Source organism: Zeus faber, assembly GCF_960531495.2.
Source record: "Zeus faber genome assembly, chromosome: 18".
Classification (NCBI taxonomy): domain Eukaryota; kingdom Metazoa; phylum Chordata; class Actinopteri; order Zeiformes; family Zeidae; genus Zeus; species Zeus faber.
This window is the reverse complement of record NC_137210.1, coordinates 11,180,537-11,205,358: the sequence shown is the minus strand read 5'-3', so window position 1 is coordinate 11,205,358 and position 24,822 is coordinate 11,180,537. Positions and strand designations below refer to the sequence as shown.

Below are 24,822 nucleotides of genomic sequence, written 5' to 3'. Positions count from 1 at the left end.
CGTCCCTCGGTTTTCTTTAACTCTTTATAATCCGACATTTCCCTGTGTTTTCCAAAGGCTGTTAAAATTCACAAAACGAAACTATCAAAACGATCTGGCCGCTCACGCTGTATGCACATATACGACAGCATCAAATTAGTCGATATTGACAGATTGATAGCCAAAAGGTGTCCAGGCAGCTGGAGCTGCACGTACCCCAAGGTTACATGCAGCTTAATCCAGGTTCATCTGCGCTAGGGATAGCGCAGGAGAAGTTTATCTTCAAAAAGAATAAAGCCAAAAAAACTGCAGGTGCCTTAGAAGTTATTATTCATTTGCAGGAGACTCACGGCAAACGTGGGGTCCCTCTGCATTGCAAAGTGCAAGCCAACATCACCCTGACCCAGTTATGCATCATTTAGAAAAAGTCCTCAAAGCCCAACCTGGAACGCCCTGCGAATCAAAAGCAGAGAACAGCATTTGAATCCCAGAAGTTCGACACACACACGTTCATCAGCGTGTTTGTTCCGCGTCAGAAACTAGTTCTGTCCGCCTAAAAACTAATTCCACAACAACAGGGTAATATAGGCAAGTAATGAAACAGCGAAGATTAACTTGCGCTTGGAGAGTTAATTAGCTTTAATTCCTTCAGCTGTACCTTTAAATTATCTCAAATTGCTGCTGCAAAATGGCACTTTAAATTGCCCTGTGCATAGGAACAATTAATAGGATCCATAAATTCTTCTATTTTTACAGTGCACATTTATTTTTTTCAAACCACCCACAGTGCCATAGCCTATAAATGCCACAGCAGTGAGAGGAAGACACTTTCTTAGTGAACAGCACAACATAAACGGAGCCTGCAAAGCACCTGAAATGGATAGATTTTAGTGTTTTAATGGGGTTGGACATCTAAAACTGGCAGATACCGTTTCAGGAAAGTCTTTATGTCTCAATTCTGTCGTCTCAGATTCCCAGTTGTGTGGAGGCCAGAACATGATCGCTGTGTGTATTTGTGTGTGTGTATGTGTGCGTGCGTGCGTACGTGCGGCATGCGTGTGACTGCAGGGTGAATGAGCGTGGCTGGGACGAGCACTAACACAGCGAGCGTCTGTTGGAGAGTCCTGAAATTGGAAACAGCGGCGGGATGGAGTTTTTTTCTTCCTGAGAGGAGAAACTCACAGATCGCACATTCTTCGCCCCGTGGTATTTCCTCAAGGAAACACCTGCTTTCATAATCTTTCTGCTGATTCCTGAGATTTCTCTCCATTCCCTGTGAAGTCTGCGCTCCAGGGAAAAAAAAAAATGATTAACTGTATCTGCTCGCCTGCTCCTGTAATAGCTACTGCCACACATAGAAGGTTTGTGCTCAGACTTCCGCAGTTTTCTTTGCTGCTAAATGATGGTCTTCTATCGGGACGAGGTCTTTGGGTACAATATGTACGAGTGCGTATATGCCTCACTCTGCTAACGAGGCATTGAATGTTAGTGGTTGATGTTGTGGCTGTCAAAACCTCTTTATGGATTGATGAGCCCACTGACGCATTGCACTCTGTGTTTCTGATTCAAACTCATAAGTGATGAATGTTGAATACACTCTGATTATTCACACGTTCCAGTCATTTACTCATTTTACAGCATCTTGGCTCTCTGATATTAATTCGATGCTGGAGTGAAATAACCTTTCCTAACCCGTAAAGAGGACCTACTGAGGTCCCCAAAACATGTTTTTGAAGTTTTGTTTTTTTCTGAAAATACCACTTAGATTATGCATTCCAGCCATGATAATATGCCTCTGAATCCATCGTGTTCCTGACGCTCTGTTTGGTGGATGGAGCCTCCCTCCTGAGGCCCCTAGTTCTGTGAGCCGATAGGGTTCTAGCACAAGCTTCGGGTTCTGTGAGCCAATGGGGTTTGAGCTTTACCACAGGTTCCGTTGCTTTCGCTTGGTAAACTTTCACTGATTTCACCTTATCAGCACACTAAAATCTTTTTTTGAACAAGTTTGAGGCGAGAAATGAGCGATCCAGTTGCTGAATCTTCACTCATATTAGATCTACAAGGCCTCATCTAAAAGTTCATTCCGTTTCGTTTTCACTGCGGTGTCAGGAGTAGTATGAAGGTTGGAGCAGGAGAGAGTGAGGCTTGGGGCTTTTTTGTATCATTCAATTGCGGAAACATCGGAAAATAAAATAAAATTAAATAAATACATCTTCGGTTTTGTTTGGAGAAACGCAGAGGGGATCACGAAATTTGAAACACACAGCAAATTCTACATTTCCATCGTTGGCAGTTTTGTCACCGACAGTTTTAATTCCAGTATTAATTACTCTTTCTTTTAAAAGATTTGTGCTGGTCTGTGAGCCCAGAGCACTTCCTGTGATTAGCTCTTAGCTCTGTTGCTAGCGGGTCTGGTCGCGCTCCAGGCGTGGGTGGAGTTACTCAGATGGAGGACGGTTCTTATTCTACAGAAGTGACGTATATTACTGCAATGCCGTTTATAAGGGCAGCAAAGCTGAATGGTTGGTTTTAGGACATGTTTTCTGAAACAGACAGCTCCCAAAAAACTGGGATGACTTATTTCACAGTTGGTGTTATTAGGCCCATCAGCTCAAATGTAGAGTGTATTGGTGCACAAGCACTGAAAAAGTGAGTTTTGCATTATAGGTATATGCATTATAGGTCCCTTTTAATCGTCATCGTCTGACCAGCGATGGACACTGATCACCTGGTCCCCGGGCGCGTCCACGTATGCTGCCCACTGCTCCTGGCTGTGCCCCCGGTGGAAGGACAAGCCAGGATGGGTTAAATGCAGAGGAACCATTTCACCGGCCACCATCAAAGCATGTGTGTGTGTGTGTGCAAGCATGTGTTGTAGTGTGGTGTGTTGTGTGACAAATAAAGACTGTTTCTTCTTCTTCTTTCTAAAGCTCCATAGGGGTACGGTGGCACAGTGCATTGCACTGCTGCCTCACAGCAACAAGGTCCTGCGTTTGATTCCTACCTGGCGGAATCTAGTTTTCTCCCAATTAGGAGCCTTTCTGTGTGGAATTTGCATGTTCTCCCCCTCCTCACATAGGGTTTCCTCCTTGTAACATCAAAGACAAGGACCCTCACCAAAAACATGCAGAACCTCCTCGTCTGACCAGCGATGGACGTTTGAAAATTGGTCCCCGGGCACGTTGCTATATGATGCCCACTGCTCCTGGCTGCCCCCCGGAGGAAGGACAAGCCAGGCTGGGTTAAAAGCAGAGAACTCATTTCACCGGCCACCATTTGAAGCGTGTGTGTGTGTGTGTGTGTGTGTGTTGGTCGCCGTTGCTACATGAGTGCATGTGGTGTGTGTGCCCTGTGATAAAAAATCAAGATTCTTCATTGAGTGAAATTCATGGAAATGACCCCCTGCCTCCGACACAATTCCTCCATCAATATGATGCATCTGATATGTCAATGCAATATCTCTGAGGGACCATCAAAAAGAAAACAGTTAGCCGAAAAGCACATGTATCAGGAGATGAGGGAGATGATTCTCATGGTGACTGACAGTATTTGGCGATCCATGGTGTTACAGGGAGTCTTCCGACTCAACTCGATGAGCAGGAATATCGCTTGACGCAGCTTTAATAATAATTTGTTGTTATTTACATGAAAGAAACAGTGAATAATAGTGACACAGTGAAACAGCGAGTGAAATAAAAACATCAACAATTTGTTTTTGTTTTTTCTTTCCCATCCCCTCATCCGGGATGTCGTTTTTTGACCTTTAACGTCCTGCTGCTGCTGTTTGACACGAAGGCTCTGAGACACATCACTGTATGTTGTACGTCAACATCAATCTTTTCAGGACAGAAAGACAGAAAAGAAAAAATAGGAACAGAATTGGAGGGTACGTCCATTGAAACCGAAAGCCAATGAAAGAGAGGACTACACGGGTGGTGGGAGCAGGGTGGATCCATGAATAAAACTGTTATTCATTAATGCCAAAAGCCTTATGTAGTTATATTCCTCTCATACAACGCTTAACAGTCCTGATTTTGAGTAAACATTGACCTCAGCTATGGCTGTAAATTGGTAGCTACCGTCTCTCCATGCCTTTCAAAGTGTCGCGTTAACTTTGATTTAAAGTTATTTTGACGAATAACCCCACACAGTTCCTTCTCGGGGGGTTCTCTCGTCAGTTAAATCTCCGGCCCGCTTGCTCTGTTGGAAAGCACTTTATAGAAAGCAATATTTTGAGCAAATACAAGGGGACAGGTGATGCATTTGCCATTTAACCAGCAGTACGCTGCCGGGTGTTTATTTCTGAGGTATCTTGTGTTTCGCAGACAGGACAATGACAGACCTGTCGAGCCGTCTTAGGACGGCGAGAGGTATAAGGCGCTTGTTTTTCTAACTCCATGATAAATGCGGGTTGCTAATGGACTGCTTTGGCTCAGGAGGTTTTTCGTTGAGGGCTTCGAAGGAGATGCAGCGCAGAGGGGGGCGGTTGTTAAATAGAATTTATCGCGCTTGTGGTGCGGTGCCGGACCCGCCGCTGGCTGTCACAACAGACAAAACCGAATCAAAGGCGGCTGGATGGGCGAGGAGCTTTGGAGATAACAAGGCTGATGAACCGGTGCTGAAGCCACGGATCAATGTTGTGAAATGACAAGCGTCTTTGAGGAAACCTCTGTCAAAGGTTTTGAAATCCTTTTCACTCGCACCGCCACCACCGCCACCACGGAGCTGGTTTGGGTTTAAACCTGGTCTCTTATGATTGTTGGTTCCCCTTGGTCTAGATCAATGGCGGCTTCATGGAAAGGATGTCTGTGGAAACGGCTGTAGGGAAGTTCATTATTCAAGGTTTAACACCTTCAGCCCTCATGTTCCTGGCCTGTGCAGATGGAGTCATACCGTTTCAGACCTCTGCCCACTGATGGCACCTTGTCATTAAGGTGTTATTTACCTCTGTTTAGAGAGCGGAACAAAGCGCACACACACAGACACTTAGATGCACTGGAAACAGGGGACTATGACGACCACAGAGATAATCGATAAGGCGGGGGTGTTGTGACATCACTGGTTGCTAGGGTAACTGAGCCCCAGAGAACCCAGCGGTGCGCTATCTTTGAGGGTGGATGGAGAGGTTGCTAGACAGTTAGAGAGTCTGTGTGTGTGTGTGTGTGTGTGTGTGTGTGTGTGTGTGTGTGTGTGTGTGTGTGTGTGTGTGTGTGTGTGTGTGTGTGTGTGTGTGTGTGTGTGTGTGTGTGTGTGTGTGTGTGTGTGTGTGTGTGTGTGTGTGTGTGTGTGTGTGTGTGTGCACATGTTTCTGAAGATGTGAGATGTGTGCACTCATATGCTGATGCTGTCAATTGGGGGGCTGTACGATAAATTCATGTTTTTCGCTGTTTGCATCCCATGCACTGACCTTGACCATCCCACTTCGACACAATGAGTCATCCCAAGACAATGGGAGACACAAGTTGTAGATTATTTATTAGCACCACACACCAAATGTGCTCAGTGGACCCCATGCAAATGGGGAAAGCTCAAAACGAGAAACTACTGCACAAGCAGAAAACACAGCTTGATAAGAATAGAAGGAAGCAGGCAGCAGCCTTCAGAAATCATGTGTTTAAAACATCTTCATTAAGCGCAATAATGCCTCTTGCATCTACATATATCGGTTTTCTGCTGGACACAGTACAATATGCTTCCTGATTTGTCAAATTAGGCCCATGAGATTAGTAATTTTAGTGAAATAAATTAATCAATGAAACAATAAATCAATGAATTAATTTATTAATTAAAGAAAAATTAATCCAAACCCGCAACCGAAGTGTGTTTTTCAAGACCATTCACAATCGAAACGGAATAAAATCAGATTTATTTTTTAAATTTGTCGTAGAACAAAACCAAACACAGTTTTGTAAAGGTCTTGTCTTGTACGTATGAAGGCTTGAGAGATTTCAGTGGACCCTTAACTGAGACATTGACCTTTGAACCCTGACCAGAGGTCACCTTTGAAGCTCTAAAATATCCCAGTAATTAAACCAAAATAAGTCAACTGTTTTGGACAGCTCTGGACATGTACTTTTAGGGGGATTAACCCCTAGTAACATGTGCATGTAGTTTTTCACCCATACCTTTTTTTTTCCTTTTTCGGTTTGTCATAATATATAACTACCTTACCCATGAGGTCATTGCATCCAGATGCATAAAAAACGGCGCAGACTTGTAGTTTTTGTAGTTTTTAGGGTAAGGATTACCGTTAGGGCTGCAAACGTTTATAAATAACTGCGTAAATATTACACAATGTATATAACAATTTTATTGTCTGTATGGTATCGACCATGTTTTCAGAAAATCATGTTATATTTGCGATATCATAGAGAACTACTACACCACTTATACTTCTACTACTTCTACTACTTCTACTAATTGTAACAGCGACATATCTGATTGGTGGAGTTCGCTGTTACCATGGAAATGTTTACGCACTGGCTGATGGGTACATTCAAATTTTCAGCCAGAGGCGCAAACGCTGACATTTATATCCAGTTAAATTGCAGCTATAAATGAATTGCATACTGAGGGTATGACCCTACCTTGAATTTAATTTCAATACCATTCAATAAAGAAATAGAGAAACCAGGATGCCGCTTTCATTTTGTGATAGTCAGAACTAAATTTTAACCCATGCATTTAAAATCTTAATACATCCATGCCCCCTCCCCGCCCTGCCCCGCCCCTCAGATAAAACAGGTACAGCATGCGTACAGTCATGTTAAAGGTGGATGAAAACAGCATCTGTATTGACATTGTTGGCTTTCAATAAGCCACTTCGTAACATTTTACTTATATTAATAATAGGATGGGGACTCTCTGATTGACTGTAGTACTGAATTCCATCGATGTGATGCTCCGAAGGAAAAGAAGAAGACCTGGCTAAATGCAGTTTTTCTAAGTGGGGTTGTGCAGTCTCCCCTAGCTGCACCTCTAGTCGGTCTGGGTATTGATACAAAAAAAAGGAAAATACACATTTAAGTTCCTGTATTTTAAGGCTGTAGCTTGTGTCGTTTTGTAAACATCGGAAGAAAATGCATTTTTATGACAGGTAATGCTGGGATTTTACAGATTACGTAAATATCTCCCCTCTCATGTCTTAGTGGGCACATTATATACTCAGAATTGTTACAGCTCAGTGAGGAAGCTTTTGAAATGATCAGTGAGATGGTAGGCTGTACGACTCCGATGACAGCTTAGACAGTTTCTGGAATAGATTATGTGTTTCTAATGAGTTTCACCATTAGCCACATTCACTCTGCATGTTCCCCTGTGGCCACCCTGACTAGAAGTTCACTGATTGAAGTGGGATAGGACCCTCGTTGGCTGTGTGTGTGTGTACATGTGTGTGTCTGTCTTTGTATGCGTGCGTATGTTCGTGCGTGCGTGCGTGCGTGCGTGCGTGCACGCTTGCTTGCACGTGTGCACTTATGTTAAACTATGTGTAAGCCTGTGCCGGAGTGACTGATTTACATATGAGATAGCCTGGTGTGGCCAGAGGAGACAATGTGAGGGAGGGATTAACTCTAGTTAAAAATCACTTATTGCTCGGGTCCGGGAATGCAAATAACCCTTTTGATTGAGGTGCTGACAAAAATGTATCCCCCCCCCCCCCCCCCTCATTCATATGAACAGATCTGTTTTGGAATACTTAACAATGCAGATCTCTGTCTGTAGGCCAGTGCCAATGTGGACAATGTACGTGCCATCCACCTGGAGAGAGTCGTATCTACGGCAAAAGCTGTGAGTGTGATGACCGTCAGTGTGAGGACATCAATGGGGAGATCTGTGGAGGTGAGGACACACACACACGCACGCACACACACACACACACACACACACACACACACACACACACACCCATCCACACATACGTCCACCAACAGAAACCCACACTTTCAGAAATTCTTCACAAATTCTGTTTCTATGAAGGCAGAGAGCAGTTGCAGGAATAAAGGATGGATGGGTAAAAAGTGGTATTAGCCAGATGGCAAATCCACATCTTGAGGTTTGTGTTCATGCCATCCTTCATTTTAGAGGCTTTTCCACAGTAACTCTTCCACAGTAAATCCTCATATAAAGGAAAGTGCTCAGCCTCATTCTGAGCTGTCGTCTGTTATTCCCTTCTGCTTTATTCTCTTTTCGAGGGGTTAAAATGCTCGTCCATACCTAGACACACATACACACACACACACACACACACACACACACACACACACACACACACACACACACACACACACACACACACACACACACACACACACACACACACACACACACACACACACGCGCACAGACACACAGGGCTCACAGATTCAACCCCCACTTTGAAATGATGCCAGGACCAGACACTGATTTTGAAGATCAATGCCATGCGATCCTTTCTGTTCTCTTTCATATCCACCGGCACACCCCTCTCCTGCACACCCTACTCAGAATTGGATTTGAGAAAGATCACTACCCCCTCCCTTTGAAGTCACACCTTTCTCTTCTGTGGAAGATTGGTCTCTTAATTTGCACCATTTAGCCACTGCCACTGTAATGGATGTAGATGATAATAATCCAGCCTCTCTCAGATGGCAGCGAGTAAGCCCCTTTCACGCATAGTTCCTGGTAAATTACTGGGATTGTGGCACCGCTGGTGAGTTTCGCTATTCACACATGCAGCTACATTCATGAACAGGAACATTTCCTTCTTGCACCTTCTGCTCACATGCCATGATAATGCCGGAATAGATGGAGCCATGGACATGGACAGTCAGACGGATGTAACTCTTTAAGTGCTTGTCCCGGCAATGTTACTGCTTCCATTCTCAACACAGCCGTACCCGCATTCTGGGACCAGATTTCCTGGAATAGCGATCCCTGCTCCTATTCACACATGACCCCATGCAGGAAATGTTCCGGAACATTTCAGGGATACACTGCATGTGTAAAAGGGGATTCCTCTCTTCCACCCACTCCCTATCTTTCCTATCTATCTATTGCCTCCATGCCGGCCTGGGAGACTGTATGGTCGCAAGACTCCCTTGAGCTCCCATGAATTCTTTGTTGAGGCTAGTGATGAGGCGTTTCAGGTTATTGTTCTGAACCTGCTTGGAACCTCTTTGATCAGAAGGAGCCAGAGGAAGGATGGAAGGAGGGAGGATGGCATAATGGTATATCCAGGTCTTGAACTTGCCAGACGGGCCTGACTTCTCCACAGCAGCTAACCAGGCTTCCAGCTCCTGATGCCCGGATGGATGCTGTTTCCCTCAGGCTGCAGTGGAACACCGTAGCCAGGTTCCCCTGTAAAATGATTGGATAGTGCTGTCAAAGAAGACTGTCAAACAAAGTGGAATTTGTTGACAATCTTCCCTGTTCAACACCAGGGATCTGGATTTTGCTGGCTCGAATCTCATGCGAGTGATCAGCTTATGCAAACCCTTCAGGATCCACCTGCTCCTTGAGACCGATGTTGCTGTCACGGTCAGATCATCCATGAAGGCCCCGATGAGCGTTTCACGACACGGTACAAACAGTGATGATCCCCTTCTTGAGCTTGGGCTACTCTGATGTTGTGGACTCGAAGGAGGCTCAAGCTGTTGTAGAGCCACTTGGGGGACCACACCAGTCTGCTCCAGGCATCCTGGATCTCCACCCCGGTACATTTGAGACCCCATTTGAGATGTAGGAGGTTCTTAGGGGGTATTCTGTCAGACACCGAGCAATAATGCTGAATAATATGTTTCCTTTAACACTGGGCAGCCAGGCGGTCCTCAACTGATCAATATCCTTCGACTTCCTCTTCGGAATCTACACCCTTTCTGCTCATCTCCACTGATCAGTGACCTTGCCCCTCCTCCAGATACCTTCAGAATTATCGAGAGCCTGTGGAGTAGCCTTGTGCAGGGCTTGAGAGCCAGCGCAAGAGGGACCCTAATTACCTCCATGTGATCAGAGGTCAGAGAGCACCAAATCCTCTTTTTTAAAATGCTTTGGTTGGGAGCATGACTCCAATGCACATTTTGTGATTTTTTTTTTTTATGTATTATTTGTTCCAAGGGAGAATCCTCTCCCAAATGCGAAAACCCTTAGACTAGCCCTCCTCAACTGGACATCCCCATCCTCTATATAACCACACATTCCCTACACTCATACACATAATGTTTCACACCATCCACCTTTTTTAAGAAGTGCACTGTCATATATTTTCCGTGAGCTGTGCCATTTTCCATAACTGGTGCATTGCGGTGTCTGAGGGCAAGTTGCTGCTTTAAGGGGATGTAATATTTATGTGAATGCATTTGCTGGGGCTTATTGTGTGTTGGGCTGTAGCAAGACAATGCTTCAGTAGACTGCCAGGGAGACTCAGGGAGTAACAAGGAAGCACACACACGCTCACAAGCGCACACACGCCCACACAAACACGCCCACACACACACACACACACACACACACACACACACACACACACACACACAGACACACACACACACATACACACGCACATACACACACACACACACACACACACACACGCCCACTCACACACACACGCACACACACACACACACACACACACACACACACACACACACACAGATGAACATCCACACACATGCATAAAGATGAACACATGCACAAAACTCACACAACCCCAAAGACACACATGCACGCACAAGCACACACACACACACACACACACACACACACACACACACACACACACACACACACACACACACACACACACACACACACTTCCGTACAGGCGAACACATAGAACAGTGCTGTTCAGCCTTGCTGTCAAGCTGCCATCCTTTGGACTTTCAACTCTTGTGTTTTTGTGTGTGTATGTGTGTTTGTTCATGCGCATGTGTGTGTATGTGTGGCCAGCTGGGCAGGGCATGTCAGGCTGCCGAGGCAGATTTTAAACTTCCACTGTGTTCCTCTTTGTTGGCTTTCTTCTTCTCTTTTCCCTGTAGTCTTCCTCCAGCCTCCTGTCACTGACCTCCTAAACTCTGACAGCTCTCATTCTAAAGTCTCCTCTGGGTTGAATATCGGGTTAGTATAGTGGCACACCACCACGGCCTCCTAGCGTTAGAGTCGGGTCTGGCTCCCTAAGCTGCCGCGCTGTGTAATGAGTGCGCTGTGGAAGGCAGGTGCAGACTAATTGAAAGAGGTTTAGGGTGCTGCTCCTCCAAAGCAATTAACTGATCTTGCAGCCCGACTGATTGAGGCAGCCATGCGCGGCCCATTCCAGAGCTGCCACTCCACTCCCCCTGAGTGACAAACCCAATGTAGCTCCCCTGTTACACACCCCACACACCAGCCACCATCACCCAAATACACACCCACACAGGTGCACCCACACCACCAACAGCAACAGCAACAGCAACAGCAACAGCAACACCAACAGCGATCACATCCTCTATCTCCACCGGCGGGTAGACAGGCCGAGGGATGTAGAATGGAAGACAGAGAGAGAGAGAGAGAGAGAGAGAGAGAGAGAAAAGATCCAATCTGAGAGGAAGAGATGAAGAGATGAGGTTGAGTAGTGTGGCGCTACATAAACTGAATATAAATGTGTTTTCTGGAGCTGGGGCAAGATTCTCTATGTACACGATATTCATCTCAAATATGTTTCTTTTAAGATATCTAGAAGATTTGAACCCCCCCCCCCCCACACACACACACAAACACACAAACACACACACACACACACACACACACACACACACCATTTGCTATGAAAAACCATCAACAACAATCAACATTTTTAATATGTTGGTCTTTTACATTTTGGGGTAGATTCATACACTGAAAAAGCAATTATTTCCTATTAGTTTCCAGCATGGAATAACCCACCACAGGATTTACGGTCGAATTAAGAGTTGGATGATAAAACATGCCCTTTTTTATGATCGCTTCCCATGACGGGACATTGTGAGAAGATGGAATCATTCAGCGACACAGCTTCCTTGACATGACATGATTTAAATTAGATTGAGGTCCTCATGAGTGATCCATAAAGTTCTATTGAAGATGAAAGAGGGCGCTGGCGTGTGCCCGCTCGTTTGCACTGTATATGTGTGTGTGTTCGTGTGTGTGTGTGTGTGTGTGTGTTTGTGTGTGTGTGTGTGTGAGTGAGTGAGTGAGTGAGTGAGTGAGTGAGTGAGTGAGTGAGTGAGTGTGTGTGTGTGTGTGTGTGTGTGTGTGAGTGAGCATATGTGGGCACTAAAACGTCTGTGATGCTGACGGCCCATTAAGTCACCCTAGAGCCTAACTGCCTCTTTCAACCAATTAGATGTCCCGCTTGTGTGGTGTGTGTACTGTGTGTGTGTCCATGTGTGTGTGTGTGTGTGTGTGTGTGTGTGTGTGTGTGTTTGTCTTCCATAGCTTTTCTTTTATCCCAAATGTTTTTCCTGCTCTTTTGAAGTGCTGGAGGTTTATTAAGGAGAGGACAAGCCCAGCGATGACAGTTCCTTTCATGTCTCCTGGGAGGAACACAATAAGCTGGGAGAGTGTCTTTTGTCTTCCTACGGCTCTGTCTCCTTGTACTGCTTATTAGTGCCAAGGTTCAATGTCTTCACTGTCACCTCCTTGTTCCTTTCCACTTTCACTTTCTGTCCTCAGATGCTTTTCAAGAGCCCCCCCCACCCAACCCCCTTTACCTAATTAACTTTGATTATATCTTATAATTTGGTTTCTGGTCTATCTCATCTTTCCTCACTGTTACATCCACCGTCCTGTGTTCACTTTTGAAAACGTCTGCCTCTGTTCCCTCCAGGTCACGGCTACTGTTCCTGCGGACGGTGTATCTGCGAGAAGGGCTGGTTTGGCAAGCTGTGCCAGTTCCCCCGGAGCTGTGAAATGACCGAGGCCCAGAGCAAGGAGCTGTGCGAGACCCAGGACGGAGTCTTGTGCAGCGGGAAAGGTTGTATCAAACTATCAGTTTATCCTGCGAAATTGCCTTTTCACAGCCTTTTCACAAGCTTTCACATTTCGATTCTCTCTAAACATTTTTTCTGCTCCATCCTATTCCACAATTCCAGATTTTTGTCAGCTTCTGGACCGCGTCAGATCCTTCAAGTGAAACATTAGCGCAGTGGTTAAGTGGTTAGAGGTTAAGTTCAAATTTCCGGTAAAGGGAGCGATACCAGCACTCACATAAACACACAGAAACAATATAAAGAATGTCTAATTTATGCCCTCATTTAGTAGGTACTTGAGATTGATGACAGAGCTGTTTCACAAACTACTGCACTCCACAAATCAACATTTTTCAGTGAATTCTGCACATAGTGGGTTATTTCTATGTATTCATTAGCAGTAAATTAGAGCTGTTGGGCGGTGGTGAAGTGAAATCCAGCTGCAGAGTGTCTGCCGTGTTCATCCCACAAGCACAAGAACTCTCTCCCGCAGCTCTTTTTCATTACTTTTCCACCCCGTCATCCATCTAGTTTTCTACCCTAGTCTCTCCCCTCCCCACCTCTCTCTCCCTTTCGTTCTGTTTGCAAATTCAGAGTCAAGTGTGTGCTTGCCTCCGCTGCTGCCTCTGCAGCCCGACCCGTGATGAAAGCGGAGGAGATTGACAAGGGGCCCCTGGGTTTAATCTTTAATAAAAAATTAAATAAAAAAAGCCAGATACCGGTCGATGTGTTTGTCTCCCGTCCACCTGCCTTTCTACTGAATGATCAACAGCTACCGCTGAACAAAGAAGTCACGAATGCTGACACACGTTAAAGGCAATTGAAAGTTAACTCTCCCATTTGAGGGAGATTTGGGAGTAGGTACGCCTATATCCAAGCTCATCTTCTAAGAAAAATTTAAATAATCCCAATATTAACAATTGTGGCAGTAGGGAGTGGTTTTGGCGGTATCTGCAGGTAGTGAGAGCCAGCCCTGGCACCCAAAAGGGGATGCACCTGCAGGAGATTGAGGTAATTAACAGACTGTTTAAAAGCTGTTGTGTTTTCACCTCTCTCTCTCCCTCTCTCTCTCTCGCTCTCGCTTTCTCTCTCTCTCCTGACAGCGAGGCTGGTCTCCCACTAAATTGTCTTTACTTTTGTTTAAATAAATGCCTGCCTGTGAAGGCTGTTTTTGTTCTAAATGCCCCCTGGTCCATCTTTGCTCCCAGAAACCGATAAGAGACTTTATACAGTGGCGTAGTAGGCAGGATCAGTGAACAGACAAACAGGAGGACAGAGGGAATCTCCACTTGGGGAGGCTCTTCGCTGCCTAGTGGAGGTACAGGAGAAGAACCGTGATGCCCAGCAGCAGCAGCTGTCGGCGCTGGAGGTGCAGGATGAGGAGCTGCACACACTGAGACAGGAGTGCCTGAGCCTCCAACCAGTCCTACCAGACCCAGATGGAGCTCAGTGTGGAGCGGCTGAACCAGAACCCCCCTCCTACCAACCCTTCTGACTGGATCCCCACCAGCCGGGAAGCATTCTTTACCATAGCAGAAATGAAGGAAGGTAGACAGCAGCCCGCATCAGCAGCTCAGTCATTGCTGGGGTCAGAGGTCCAGCCATCACCAGAGTCAGCGCCAGCAGCCCAGCTGTCGTCAGAGTCAACACCATCATCCAGACTCCCACCAGTTCCAAGGAAGAGCTGCCATGGGAGCACCCACACTCCTAATTTTGTTTCCCCATTCACTCCCTTCCTCCCCACAGGGCCCATCCTCAGCATCATTTGCTTTGGACCCACAGGGGGCACCTGAGACACCAGGACAGGTGAGCTGGCGTTGCCATCGGCCTGGACACAAGGAGTGTCCCCTGATGGCGGTGGGACAAGTGGTCCGGGTCGTTGGCGAGCCGGCCCACTCTCCCCGTCCAGAAGGGGCGTAGAGTATAACAGTAAATATACAGGGGGGACACACCTGGCTCTGTTGGATTTGGGCTGTACGTAGACCCTGATCCACAGCATCTGGTTCGACCCGGGGCCCTAGTGGAGGCGTCGTGGGTGAGGATAAGTTGTGTGCATGGGAATATTCACCCAGTAGTTCCAGTGAAAATTCACTGTAAGGGGAAAAAGCATAGAGTGAAGGTTGCGGTTAGCTCCCAGCTCACCGATGCCACTACCGGACCTGTTGTCAGGAACTGATTCGTCTGAGTTTAATAGGCTAGTTAGGGAGGTAGTGGGCCGCGTTCACAACCGGTGGAGACGTGTGAGTGATTCACGGTAGTCAGTGGAGGGCCTCAGAGGGAGAGCGCAGAGGCTCCTGAGGTCAGCCCCATGGCAGATTGCCTGCTCGACCAGATGATAAAAATCAATGGACAACTGGTGTCCGCTGGTACAGCTCCCACTCACCCGTACTGCTGCGTAATCCAGGATAAACTGTGTTGTTTGTTTCGTGACACTCAAACAGGAGGAGGTTACAAAATTGCTTGTGCCGAAAAGCCATCGGGAAATGGTTTTCCAGGCGGCTCATCGCCAACCTATGGCCTGTCACCTGGGTAACGACAAAACACTGAACCGTATAATGGCCCGTTTCTATTGGGATTCGCGCAGGTGTGCAACAGTGGTGTGCGTCCTGCCGTGAATGCCAGTTAGTCAATCCGCAGCCACCACAAAAGCGACATTTTGCCCCATTCCCTTAGCTGAGGCTTTGTGTTAGTCCAGGTGCATTATGCAACACAGCAGTTCCCCTGCATAGCATTTCTGTAAAAAGTGTTTCAAAGGCTTGGTTTCATGTTATCTCCTGAGTCAGAATCCCGAAAGAGATTCTGACTGAACAAGCACATCATTTATGTCACGCACACTCAAGGAACTGTATGAATTGTTGGGTGTTCGCTCCATTTCGACCAGCGTGTACCATCCCCAGATAGATGGAATGGTTCAATAAAACGATGAAGAACATGGTTCGTAAGTTCGTTCACAAGGATAGCCGAAATTGGGATAGGTGGTTGGATCCTCTGTTACTTGCAATGCGGGAGGTTCCCCAGCCCTTGAAAGAATTTTCTCCCTGTGAGCTTTTTTTCTGTAGAAAGCCCAAGTGTGTGTTTGACATACTTAAGGAAAGCTGGGAGGGAGGTCCAAGCACAAGTAAAAATGAAGTTTAGTACATCCTGGACCTGAGAGATGTCGCGGGATAATTTGCTCCACGCACAACGGCATCAGTGGGCTCAGCTGAGGCATTTCTCACCAGGAGATAAGGTCTTCATTTTACTTCCCACGTCTAGCTCTAAATTACTCGCCAAGTGGCATTGTGGTCACGCGGAGAGTGGGAGATGTTGATTATGAGGTTGTACACTCAGACGGTGGGGGGCTACCCAAATTTACCACCTCATCCTCCTAAAAGCATGGAGGGCGGCCGCCCCTGTCTCTCTGGCAACAACAGTAGTGGAGAGAGATGAGTTGGGAATGTCGAAACCACGTTGAAACATCAATGTCATCACTTGCCTGAGCACAAACGAAAGTTGGTGCAGGCAGAGATCAAGGCCATGATGTCTGACATGGGAGTGATTGAAGAGTCCAACAGAAAATGGTAGCTTCATCATGCTGGTATCGAAGCCTGATGAGTCTATATGTTTCTGTGTGGGCTATCGCAGAGTGAATGATGTGTCAAAGTTTGATGCAAAATCCTGGGTTGGCTTGGCCTGGCGCTGTGGATTTGAAATTGGATTTGACCAAGGGCTACTGGCATATTTCCTTGTCTCCAGGGTCTAGGGAAAAAATGGTCTTCTCCATTCCGGACAGTTTGTACCAGTTTCGCACACATCCGTTCGGGTTGTTTGGGGCCCAAGCCATTTTCCAGAGCCTCATGGACTGGGTGCTGGGCCCACATGCAGCATATTCTGCTGCATACATGGATGATGTTATAATCCACAGTCATACCTGGGAGCAGCATATGCAGCAGGTAGGGGGCGATCCTGGGGTCCTTGAGGTGGGCCGAGCTGACAGCCAACCCAAAGAAGTGTCTAGTTGGACGAAAGGGAGGTACGGTATCTGGGGTACCACTTGGGCGGCGGGAAGGTGCATCCTCAGAGACAAGGAAGCGGCCTGCCCAAGGCTCAAGACAAAAAAACAGGTGAGGAGATTTTTGGGTGGCAGGCTATTATAGGCGCTTTATTTTGAACTTTTCAGTGCTGACCAATACCCTAACAGACCTCACCTGGAAGGCTGCCTCAGATCCAGCCGGTCGATGAGGCTGTGCCAGCTGGCGTTGGAGAGGGTTAAACAGGCCTTCTGTTGGGAGCCAGTGCTCCATACACTTAACTTTGCTCTCCTTTTTGTCCTGCAGACAGACGCCTCGAATGGAGGGTTGGGCGCCGTTTTGACCCAGGAGGTGGACGGGGCTGAACACACGGTGCTGTACATCAGCAGAAAGCTCTTCCAGTGGGAGACAAAGTACAGCACCGTGGGGAATGAATGCCTGGCGGTCAAGTGGGCGATCAGCGCTCTACGTTATTACCTCCTGGGGAGCCCGTTCACCCTCTATTCGGACCACGCCCCACTACAATGGCTTCACCGCATGAAGGATGCTTGGATCACAAGGTGGAACCTGGCTTTCTAGCCTTTTAAAATCAAAGTGATCCATAGGCCGGGGGCTAAGATGATGGTGGCTGATTTCCTCCCTTACTTTGGGGAGGAGTTGTCCGGGCAGTTCCCCGGCTTAAGTTCGGTGGTGGGGGTATGTGGCAGTGGGGAGTGGTTCTGGCAGCATCTGCAGGTGGAGAGAGCCAGAACTGGCCGAAAGTGGAAAGTGGACGCACCTGCAGGAGATCGAAGTAATATGTAGAGTGTTTAAAAGCTGCTGTGTTTTCACCTCTCTCTCTCTCTCCCCCTCCCTCCCTCCCTCCCTCTCCTGACAGCGAGGCTGGTCTCCCACTGCACACTGCAAGTGTTACATATACAGTATGTTTGTCTGAAAAGACAAACGTCTTGACTTTTGATTAAATAAATGTTTACCTCCAAAGGCTGTTTTTGTTATACCTGCCTCCTGGTCCATCTCTGCCCCAGAAACAACAAGAGACTTGTTATAATAACATTGTGAGAAATATTGTAACCATCAAGCGGGAAAAGATGAAAGGGAACACAAATATATGTCCCATTAAAAGCATCACTTTGCTCGGGACAGAGTGTTTTGAGCGAAAATGTGAAAGAAGCAAACAAGCCTCTGTGATTACACACAAATAATCTCTTGAATTTTGTTGACAACAGTTTACTCCTGACTTATTTAGGGAGATTTGCGGAGGGAAAATTTCCAATTTCTATTATGATTATTATTATTATTATTATTATTATTATTATTATTATTATTATTAGTCCTCATATCTTGATTTCTGTGTGAATCAGAGCTGTTACAATTGTTACGTAATCGCCTGATCACAATTAATTCAGCAGATCGCAATCTTTTATCTAACATCAATATCACAATCCATACAAATTTAAGGGGAATTTTAAACCAATGTTAAAAATGTTGCTATAAATAGAATAAGTTATAATCTACACAACTAGCTACACAAGTAGTTATGTCTACACAATATTTTATGTTCCAATCATCAATGCCACGTATTGTTACAAGTTTTATTTAATGGCGCTAAAAAATCGATACAATTTTTAATTGCAGTTGTTGACAATTAATCAACTAAAATGTCATGCTCATAACAGCCCTATGGATCTCATACTCTCATATGAGAGTATGAGAAGAGTGACTCACCCAGTAGTGAACACTCTAGTCTCACCTAGTTTATTCATGTGTGTGTGTGTGTGTGTGTGTTTGTGTGTGTGTGTGTGTGTGTCTGTGTGCGTGTGTGTGCTTGTGTGTGTGTGCGTGTGTGTGTTTGTGTGTGTGTGTCCGTGCGGGCTCTTGTTTTGGCAGGGTCCTGTCACTGCGGCCGTTGTATCTGTTCTCCTCAGGAGTGGTGGGTGTCCGGGGAAGACTGCGAGTGTGATGACCGGGAGTGTGACCAACATGACGGCCTCGTCTGCACAGGTAGTGCAGGACACACACACACACGCATGCACACACGCACGCACGCACGCACGCACACACACACGCACACACACACACACACACACACACACACAGTAATCTCTTTTTCTCCCCCTCTACTTTTAGCGGCTCTGGCTGTGTTATGTAAAATAATACAAACTCAGACAGATGCACACACATACATAAAACACTCACATACTTTTGTGTGGATTGCCTCTAATCCTGTCTTTTCGCGCCCACTCATAATGGAAGCCTCTGTGCATTTTCATAATCATTCTTGCCCCAGGGCAGCTAGCATTTGGACAGCTGTTTAGAAGTGTTTCTTTTTCCAGACATCATGACTTTGAATGTCAGCTTCAGTCTCACTCAAATAAGCATCTGTGGCTCAAGATGAAGACAAACTGCCTCTAAAGACAGAGCTCCAGGATGCGACAAGTTTGGTCGCACATGCAACCAAAAATCTGTGTGACTAAATATTTTCATTGGTCGCACCTGAAATTTAAAAGAAAGTATAAAAATATTTTTACAACAAACAGCAACTGGGTGTGCAGACATTTGCCTTTGAGCAAATATTATAAACATAGCCTATTTTCTTGAGATTATTTTGTCAGTGTATAGCAGGATTTTATGTACATTAGCCCATGTGCCATGCATGTCTTGCGTGCATGCCATTCAAATTAAACTTGGGTGGGCCGCCCAGGTATATTAATGGCCGCCAAAGTATATTTGCCGACCGGTTTTAGCTTTTTTATTTCTATTTTTTTTGATTTGTGCGAGAGAACGACTCCATCTGCGATCGATTAACTAGCGGATCTGTTCTCTGGTGTAACATTCAAGGACGCGTACACGGCTCTCTGGCTCAGGTGGATAAGAAAGCGTGCCAAATTGTATCGGGTCGAGAGAGAGCAGGAAGTGGTGCTGCATTCACCGGAACTCGGAAAACTGTAATTCGTGTTGGCAGTGATGCTGCGTTCCTCGGGAACTCGAAAAAACTGGGAAACACTGCAATTGATTATTTTTTCATTTTGTTTCGTTACACCTGCCCCCCGCCCTGAAAGACCCAGCCCAGACCCGACATCATCGACTGAGGTTACTGTTACACCTATATCCCCTGTCCCTGGTCCTAAGATGTCTAATCATGGCCTAAAACATTTTAGGTGCACCTAAATGATGTGCCGGTGCACCTTAATAAAAAAGTAAGGCGCACCAGTGCCAACAATTTAAAAAGTTCGTCTGGAGCCCTGGTAGGCGACCGAAGAAAACAAAAAATGAAAGGTGAAGTTTATGGCTATGCAAGTTAAATGTTTCCAATTATCATATCACTAATTGGGGCATATGTGGCTCCATATTATGGATAATTATATTGATTACATTTGTTTTATTTATTTGTTTGTTTTGTTTGTTTTTTAGTAGAGTTGAGGCTTAAATGGAAAAAAAAAAAGACACACACTTGTCCCAAGGTAGCAGTGATGCACTCAACCATGTCAATTTTAATGATGCCAAAGATTTGTAAGCCAAGTTTGATAATAATTTGCTCTGCATCCAGATATTTCATGGATTCTTCAAAGCTGTATATTCTCATTTCGAATACAATTGATGAGTGATGTGGAAAATTCAATGTATTAGGAATGCCTCATGATTAATTTCATGCACCAAAGATGATCATTTCTGTAACGGTCTCAGCTGGGAGACACACACACCCTTCTCACTTCTACACAGAGGTAAAAGTCTGTCAAATTAATTAAATCCATCAATCTCCATAAAACACCGCAAATGTGGTTGTCAGGGGCATGTTCATCAATTTGTTGAGAAAAAAAAAACTAAAAAGGAATGAAAGATTTTCTGTTTTGCTTTCACATACCACCGCAATTATCACCATCACCTAAGAGGTTAATGATTTATGATTACAATTACAAAATTGCTCGCTGGTTTGCCACGATGGGACCAGAAACATGTCCTCCCACAGGGATGCAGGGAACCAGAGTGCTGCTCCCTGGACCGTCTTTATTTAAATTTTATTTTTATTTTTATTTTTATTTTTATCTTATTACATGGTTTTATTTCCATGTTTAAGACCCAGCGGATCACTAAAACTAAGATATATCTTCCGGAGCAGTGATTCCCAAACTGGAGAGCTAGACCCCACGAGGGGGATGCCAGGGGCCTGGCCTTGGACTTGGATTTAAGCCATATTTGCTATTCGTCACACAATGGTTCAAAAATCCACAGCGTGGGTGGATTTTTCTGCCCCGTTTTTAAATCGAAGTCTCCTTGTGTCTCTGTAGCCCCCACACGCCGGCAGTGAGGCGCGGCTGTGGACGAGTCTCCTTTGCCGTGTGACAGGCAGACAGCGGAAGGGCACTTCTTGACTCCGCCGCCTTCCCCCCGCTCTGACAGCGAGGCGCTCCGTACGCTGGGAGGGGAAACACCCAGAACAGGAAGTTATCACCCCCGGTTCAGAATGGAAGGGTGTAATGATACACAAAACCCACGGCTGGTGCGATTGTTTTTAGATATTTCTCATGACATAGGCGACAGCTGTCATCGATAACGACGCACGCAAAGTCTGATCCACCATAATGTTCCCCAACAGGGTGCCTAAATAATGGGGTGAGCTTCAACAGTTCTCCATACTGGTGTGACTGGCTTATAGGGATGTTGACTTGTTATCGTGATTTTACAAAAAATAACTAAGGTCTCACATCTAAGCTTTATGTTCTTATCTACCTCACCAGTAAGCTGTTGAGCTCAAATTTGGGGGGCATGGTTATATCTTACGATCAAGGCTCCGGAAGTATTTTTTCAAAGCGGCTTTTGGACAGGCATGAATGAATCGCTAAATAGTCAACACAATTCACCACGACAATTTAGACACGGCACACGGCTGTGTACTCACCAGCTTTGGGAGGTCGGTCACTTCCAAGTTCCGAAGAGCATCACGTCAAGAATCATCCAATCACCAAGCTCCATTGCGCATGCCAGTAGAGCTTGAGTCTCAAGGGAAATTTCTAAATATGATCAACAAACTTTTAGACTAGCCACTGTAGATTGGAAAGGAATCACAATTTAGCAACTCCATGGCCTGATTCTCACCTCAGATGATTCTCAGGAGAAAAATTTGCAACCAGTCAGACGGTTCAGACCAAATGGCGAGATACTGGCAAGAATAATTTGAATGCTGCAGTCCTGCCCAGGGTTACTGTAGCGGTAGCTGAGCGCGTTTCCAGGCATCAAATCCGATTCTGGATAAACACAGTTTATGTTTTACAGTTTCTGGAAAGAAGCTGAAACATTAAATGTTTTCAGCTTTTACCAAATTTTGGTAACCAAGGGCCATTGCGTCATCCTTTCATATAGTTTCATCATGCAGGAAAACCTCTGGGATTCCGCACAACGTGATGTTGAAGAAATCATTTTAAATATAATCTCCTAGGGGGAAAACATTTGTGAAAATACTTCTGGAACCAAAGGCCATGGCTGTGTTTTAGCACTATTTGCTGAAATGAAATGAAATATATATACTGTATATATGAAGTTGTTGTCTTTAGTTGGTCAGTCTGCTGCATAGGTTATGTGAACAGGTTGTCCTACATCCCTCCACCATTTTCCCTGGCTGCTTGGTGGAACAGAGTTACCGCACCACATAACGATCTCGGCAGCGGAGGCTGCATCAGGCCCGGTACCCAGGGAAGCAAAGTGCGAAAAGAGGAACCTTGTTAAAGGTCAGGCATGATGGAGCAGCGCTCTGCCAATTCACAGCTTCTCTTCTCACCTCCTCTCGCAGGGAACGGAGTGTGCAATTGCGGCAACTGCGACTGCTGGGACGGCTGGACGGGAAACGCGTGCGAGATCTGGGTTGGAACAGAGTACTGAGGGAGGGGAGGGGACGGGGACTCTGACGTCCTGGGAGAGACCCCCCACCTCCCCCCTGCCCGCACTGTGCCAAAACACCACAGCCTGTGAGGGATGGAGGGCGGGACCAGGAGCCAAAAACAAAATCTGGGTGTACTTCAGTTCCTGCAGTATCACTTGTGTACAAGTAATCATTCATCCATTGTACTGGTTACAAATTATCTTTATTAAAACCGTGTTTTGTATGCAAGAAAGAAACAATCATGGAAGCAGAAAGTATTTTCTTTTTTTCTGATTATAACACATTACAATGTAACCCTTTTTAATATGATTCCAATACAACTATATGTATGAAGATTGTATATATAGGAATGCTTACATAGACCAGAGAGCGACACATAATAGAATGCAGGTACATAAACAGAATTCAGACGTGGAAAACAAAATGTTTTTTGTTATTAATGTGTGTTGTTAACTGCGGGATAATGGCGGGGGCGGTTATTTGGTACGCTGACGATCAGTTACTCACTGTAGAGAGTGCTTTTCTGACAAATTGGACTCAAAAGCTCACCCTGCAGCCAAGTCAGAGGTATCATTTGAGGATTTTTATTTCCTTTTTGATAATAAAACATTAAATGTGCCGCATGACACAACATTTTGCATGGAAAACGAGGCGAAGACCTTAATCATACATAGTTATAAATCTGTATTAACATGGCATAAATCCAAATGGGCATACTTGCAATGGTATATTTATATCATATATATATTTGAAAATAAATCTTTAAATAGTGCCTATTCCTTTCCTCCTTAAATAAAAAAAAAAACAACAACTATAATAACAATCTGCTGGGTACAGTGTCGCCCACTGTGCCCCTGGTACACAAGACAAGACATTTCTCTCTCAGTCTCAACTCATACTGGTGATAATGTTAGATTGAATGTGGCAGGAACAAAGAGAGGACATACATAGTTCAGTTGTGGCATGCTGGACGCTTCCAAAAAGGTGGTTATCGGGGGACGAGAGCTGCATTGACACAAGAGCTCAATCACCACTTGAAAAGAGGACCCATAAGAAGTCACAAAGAAAATTTAATGTAAATTCTACTTTGGCCTTTTTCATGCTTTTTAGTACAAGCCAAACCCTCTGTTTTATTTGTCCCATCGAAATGACAGGTGCAATAATATACTGCACTTTATATTGCATTAAGTATGTTACTGACTTTACAGTACACCTTTATATAAATATTTTATTCATTATGTTGTATGTGTATACAACAAACACAAACTGTACAGTGCAGACAAACTCGTTGCATATATGTAAAATTAGCTGTACATACCAACAGTTCTTGATAGACATAGCCTACTACATGCAGTTCATCAATGCCGTCCTCTCCCATGCAACAAATGGGACAATGTACAACAGAAAGAAAAACAAAACAAAACAAAAAAAACGTCAGAAACAGAGGCACGAGAAAAAAAGAAAATCCTTCGCCAGGTGGTTCTCCTTGTAAAACAAACTTTTCCGAATCAAGAAGACGACATCACAGAAAAAACCCATAATGCGAGAGAAATGGAAAGGGGACAAACAAAGGGACAAACAAAACGGCGACTACAGAGCTCAAACAGAGATGAACATTTACACACCAGTCATTTACAAAAATAAAGTCAGCCTCGGAGGAGCCGCGGGGCCGGCGTGGCCAGCCCAGCATGTAGAGTTCATCGTTGAGGGGGAGATAAACTTTTATTGGTTTTAATGAGTAAGGTGGACGTCGACCCCAAATAGACCTACAACTATAATGGTTTGCAGCTCCTTTGTGTATAGTATGCCATTTCCATTATAGCATTAACAGCTTTATACAGACAAATATTAAAAGTAGAACTAATGTGCTTCATCATCATCATCATCATCATCATCATCATCATGTCATAAGAAATGGTTCCTCGCAACCCCCAGCAAACTCAGGAAATCGTGTTCATCAAATCAAATTGTCTTAATATAGTTGCAATTTTAGCAG

The 24,822-nt window shown here is 45.2% G+C and overlaps 1 protein-coding gene across 1 annotated transcript in view; it reads left to right on the top strand.

Moving 5' to 3' along the window:
* The window catches only part of itgbl1 (integrin, beta-like 1), a 43,842-nt gene extending 20,244 nt beyond the window's left edge, over window positions 1-23,598 (top strand). Inside the window, exons 8-11 of the mRNA XM_080018742.1 lie at window positions 7,702-7,818; window positions 12,800-12,946; window positions 18,839-18,952; window positions 22,737-23,598. Coding sequence (XP_079874868.1) covers window positions 7,702-7,818; window positions 12,800-12,946; window positions 18,839-18,952; window positions 22,737-22,825 — 467 coding nt within the window. The 3' untranslated portion in view covers window positions 22,826-23,598. The remainder of the gene's footprint in view (window positions 1-7,701; window positions 7,819-12,799; window positions 12,947-18,838; window positions 18,953-22,736) is intronic.
* The last annotated feature ends 1,224 nt before the right edge of the window (window positions 23,599-24,822 follow it).